This window comes from Colobus angolensis, unplaced genomic scaffold (assembly GCF_000951035.1).
Source record: "Colobus angolensis palliatus isolate OR3802 unplaced genomic scaffold, Cang.pa_1.0 Scaffold267, whole genome shotgun sequence".
Lineage (NCBI taxonomy): Eukaryota > Metazoa > Chordata > Mammalia > Primates > Cercopithecidae > Colobus > Colobus angolensis.
This window is the reverse complement of record NW_012115899.1, coordinates 681,172-683,303: the sequence shown is the minus strand read 5'-3', so window position 1 is coordinate 683,303 and position 2,132 is coordinate 681,172. Positions and strand designations below refer to the sequence as shown.

General features: G+C 46.8%; 1 protein-coding gene across 1 annotated transcript in view; it reads right to left on the bottom strand.

The window, feature by feature from the left end:
* The window catches only part of ITGAE (integrin, alpha E (antigen CD103, human mucosal lymphocyte antigen 1; alpha polypeptide)), a 92,905-nt gene that overhangs the window by 73,625 nt on the left and 17,148 nt on the right, over positions 1–2,132 (bottom strand). Inside the window, exons 2-3 of the mRNA XM_011947507.1 lie at positions 153–273; positions 15–67 (exon numbers count right to left, since the gene is read on the bottom strand). Coding sequence (XP_011802897.1) covers positions 15–67; positions 153–273 — 174 coding nt within the window. The remainder of the gene's footprint in view (positions 1–14; positions 68–152; positions 274–2,132) is intronic.

Genomic DNA, 2,132 nt, shown 5'->3' with positions numbered 1-2,132 from the left:
ACAGCCTCTCTCACGCCTTCTCTCTTTCTCCTGCATGCCCTTCTGAAAGAGAAAGGTCCTCTCCTGACTGTAGGGTGGGGTGCCATGGCCCATCTCAGGTTCCCCGGAAGCCCCCTCAGTCTGAAGGCCTCCTGCCCACCGGCCCTACTCACCAGGTCTGGTTGGTGCCAGGGTCTTGGTGCAGAAGCGAGCTGAGCACGAAAGGGGCACCTCCCTTGGGCGTGAGCCAGGGCTGGGCCATATCCACATTGAAGGCGGCCAGCGGGGCCAGGCCTGCGGGGAAAAGAGGAGCGTTTAATGAAAGAGGCCTTTTACTCCCATTATTCCAGCAAATCCTGTGGCGTCTTTAACCCTGTTTTACAGCTGAGAAAAGTGAGACTCCCCAAGGATCTTTGTTTGTGTGTGAGAGAGAGAGAGAGAGAAAGAATAGACGCAAGTGTATCTGACCCAGAGCCTCTGATTCTCCTACTAAACCAAGCTGTACCAGTACCCGAGCCCCCGCCTCCAAGAAGCCAGGCCTAGTTCTCCCCAAAGAAGCACTTCCCACCTCCTCACGCCTTACTGTCATTTCCGCACCTGACACGCAGAACGTACTCACATTACCACGTCTTGTACCGAAGTTACAGCAGACTGTGAGCCCCAGGAAGAGGGCCTGTGTATGTTCTATGTACCCCCTTCAAGCGACCCAAGAGAAAACAGGTGTCCCCAAAACTGCCTGCACAAGAATGTTTTATTCAGAAGAGCCCCAAACTGCAAAGAACCTGAATGTCCATCAACAGGAGAATATGGAAAAACCCACTGTGGTGTATTCCTACGATAGGATCCTACTCAGGAGTAAAGAGGAATGAACAACAGATACAGCAGCGTGGTGAATCTCAAAAATTATTATGCTGGCCGGGCGCCAGTGGCTCACGCCTGTAATCCCAGCACTTTGGGAGGCCGAGGCAGCTGGATCGCTTGAGGTCAGGAGTTCGAGACCAGCCTGGCCAACCTGATGAAACCCCGTCTCTACTAAAAATGCAAAAATTAGCTGGGCGTGGTAGTACGTGCCTGTAATCCCAGCTACTCGGGAGGCTGAGGCAGGAGAACTGCTTAAACCTGGGAGGCGGAGGTTGCAATGAGCCGAGATTGCACCACTGCACTCCAGCCTGAGCAACAGAACGAGACTCCGTCTCAAAACAACAACAAAAATCATTATGCTGAGTGGCAGAAGCCTTACATCTTTCTTCTTTCTTCTCATTTATTTATTTTTTTTTAAATTTATTTACAGCAGAACAGGCTCACGAATTCTATTTTATTCAACGGTTATAATCTGTGATCACTATATTGGTTCTTAAATTGTCCCTTATTTGGCCTTTCCATGAAGGAATAATTGGTACTGGATTAATTCTTTCACCATAAACAACTAGAACACGAGACAAAACTGATAAAACGTTTTCAGACATTTGACAACAGGCAGAGCAGGGCAGCGATCTCGAGAAAACACGAACAAATAACATGAGCCCTGTCATTACCCTCAGCTTTCTTTCTGGAGGAATTTTATGACCCTGATGCAGGGAAAGGGAATTCAAGCAGAGCACAGCAGATCTGCTGAGCTAAGGCAACAAAAATCAGATTGTATAACTCCAATTACATGAGGTTCCAGAACCAGCAAAACTGAATCTATAGTAAAAAGAAAAAACATGCCTAAGACGATGAAACTAACTGGGAAGGGACTAGAAGGAACTTTCTGGAATGATGAAAATATTCTGTATCTTGATGGGTGTTTGAATTATCAAGGTGTGCATGTGTTAAAGCACACTCAGTGAATGGTCCACTTAGAATCTGCGCATGTCACTGTATGTAAATATTACCTTAAAAAAGAAACGCAAACACATTTTGTTGATATGTATGCTGAAATGTTTAGAGTTGAATTATACGTAAGTCAGCAATTTATTTTTATTTATTTCTTTTTTTCGAGATGAGGTCTCGCTCTGTCTCCCAGGCTGGAGTGCAGTGGTGCAATCTTGGCTCACTACAACTTCTGTGTCCCAGGTTCAAGCGATTCTCCTGTCTCAGCCTCCCACGTAGCTGAGATTACAGGCGCCCGCCAACACGCCCAGCTAATTTTTGTATTTTTAGTAGAGACAGGG